Genomic DNA, 2,500 nt, shown 5'->3' with positions numbered 1-2,500 from the left:
CCTCACGCTGTTTTATATCTCTAACAGCATCTAACAACAAAACTCATTTCATCTGGTCTCTAGTGTTAACCTCTAACTAAAAGGAACAACCAAAAAAGTAAATGATAGAAATATGGCAAGCGCTGTTGTGCCCCTTGTATTATTATACTCTGATTGACTTTTAGATTCACATCAAATCCACAGCAAAAAGGCTGAAAGAAGGTCATGATCTTTGACATTTTTCAGGTCTACCAAAAAACACTAATACCGGTCTTCCACTTATTATGAGCCGTGTAGGTAAGTTACCATTCCCCGGAGCGGCAAGAACAAGACCACGACAAGAAGAACAACAACAAAGACGAGGAGAATAAATGCGATTTTGAATTTGTCAAAGAACTTGACAAAGCAATATCCAAAATATGGAGCAAAAAAGTAATCCTCCCTTGCCCCCCTGCCGCTACACCCATACAAATCAAACAAACATGGCTCCCACTAAGTCTGAAGCGTGCTTGGACTTCCCGCCCTCTCTCTCAGTACACATTCGAAGCACCCCGTTCCGGGCGTTCCTTCGTGGGGCGACGATAACGTCTTCTCCATCTCCTTCCCTGGGTTTCCCTGGCATATCATCAAATCCGGGCTAGCTCAACTATAATATAGCCTTCAGTTATATATCTAACACAGCATTGTTTCTTCTTTAAGGCGTTTTCCCTTTGCGTATCAGAGCTCAACCCCTGGATCGTGGCACACAACTTACTATTGTTGTTTATTGCCTGAGTCTTGCTGTGCTGGCAACGTTAACACAGCGCCAACAAACACTTATCTTTTCAACGGGTAGCCTACCCCGAGCCACAGCTATATTATGTTTCATTGTCAATTGTACAAGCTAATGGTTTTTCAAATCTGATTTGCAGCCGTCTGAAGAGCATTTTATTGGTCGTTAAGAAGCCCTTTTGTCTTTGTCTTTATTAACGTAGTCCTGTCATGCTGGACCAGTGCTTCAGGGTAGCGGTTGCACTTGAGATGCGTATACTTGTGCTTGCCTTGGACCACTTACGATCATTAAAGGGGAATCTAATAAAATAAAATTGGTTTAAATAATATGGACATTTGTGTATAAAGAAAACATAGCTAATATCCTACAAAGCATTCCGAGCTAGTGGAAGACCCTTCAAGTGTTTGCTCATAATACCTACCTGGGATGCAATGCGATAGAGGAGCTCCCCTAGTGGTGGCAACAGGCACTGCTTTGCTTTGTTGTTCCTCAGGTTGTCTCTAAGGAGGTCTGTTATTGCACACACCACCTAAACAGTAGGTTGAAAGCAAGAAAGTATCATTAGGTTGGTTCTTTTTTGTGGTCAGGTGATTAGTCAGTTGAGGGTAAATATATAATAAGCGGAATTGAAAGGACGGATGATTTAACAACACGCTTACAGATGCAAATTTGCCCAGAAAAAACAGTGTATTTTTCTTTGTGTAATTTATTATTATTAATATTGTTGTTAATATATATTGTTTTCCATCAACTTAAATCAATCACATTACCTAAGGGGAAAGGACAGGTTAACGAATTAAAACGATAAACATGATAGTGATAAATTTCCGGTTATTGAAATGTATACAATGGTGAGGAGGGATTGGATGATATTATAATACTTTTCCTCTTTTTAATGTTCAAGAAAGATTATTCAGGTGAATATTTCCCTGTCACACCAAAATGCAGTTCCGATCATTAATTCAAGTCATTAGTGGGGAGGGGGTTATTTTATTAGCATTTTGTATCAGATCAGTCATTAAAGCTAAGGCAGGAAATTTATTTTATTAGCATTTTTTATCTGATTTGTTGAATCGAAATTCTCATCCCGAAAGCGATAAATGTATCCAATGCTCTGACAAAATAAAAAAAAAAATATGGTATCTTTGGATGTCCCAGGCCTGTAATAAGCCTGTCCATCATATAAATTGGCCCAAATGAAAATATTGGACAGCCTATTTCATCAACAAGGTTAGGCAGACCCATTGCTTAAGATAGCGAGTTAAGCGTGTGTTTTGGGTGACTGGCTTTAGTGGGAGGCCGGAAGTGATACATTTCGATTTTTTTTTGGCAGATCTGGCTTGTTTCTCCAAATTGCCTACCCTAGCTTTGAACATAACTAGTTTGATTATTTCTAAGTATATTTATATGTAGCAGTGTTATTGCCAGTATGTTATAAAACAACGGGTAGGTTGGAGTGAGTGTTTATGGGTTAGAATAAATGAATAGAGAAGAGAACAGATCACGGATGGCCAGCAGGAAACAGATTGAATGAAATGAAACGAATACCTGACACCTGAAATCCTAACAGACACACAAGGTATTCAGACACGCACGCAATTTACATTTTCCCGCCCTTCCATGGCTGGTTTGGGGCCCTCATACAGATATGGTTGCCCGGCAACCAATGCAAGGGTAGGTTTGATCCCGCCCCACACACACACACACACACACATACACATACACTCTCTCGCCTGTCGAAAGACTGTT

At 39.8% G+C, this 2,500-nt stretch overlaps 1 protein-coding gene across 1 annotated transcript in view; it reads right to left on the bottom strand.

The window, feature by feature from the left end:
• Window positions 1–2,500, bottom strand: part of ulk4 (unc-51 like kinase 4) — a 42,806-nt gene that overhangs the window by 25,428 nt on the left and 14,878 nt on the right. The window contains exon 18 of the mRNA XM_030359222.1: window positions 1,173–1,280. Within this exon, the coding sequence (XP_030215082.1) occupies window positions 1,173–1,280 (108 nt within the window). The remainder of the gene's footprint in view (window positions 1–1,172; window positions 1,281–2,500) is intronic.

Source organism: Gadus morhua, chromosome 6, assembly GCF_902167405.1.
Source record: "Gadus morhua chromosome 6, gadMor3.0, whole genome shotgun sequence".
In the NCBI taxonomy this organism is placed as follows: domain Eukaryota; kingdom Metazoa; phylum Chordata; class Actinopteri; order Gadiformes; family Gadidae; genus Gadus; species Gadus morhua.
Note: the sequence above shows the minus strand (reverse complement) of the source record. Positions and strands in the feature narration are given on the sequence as shown.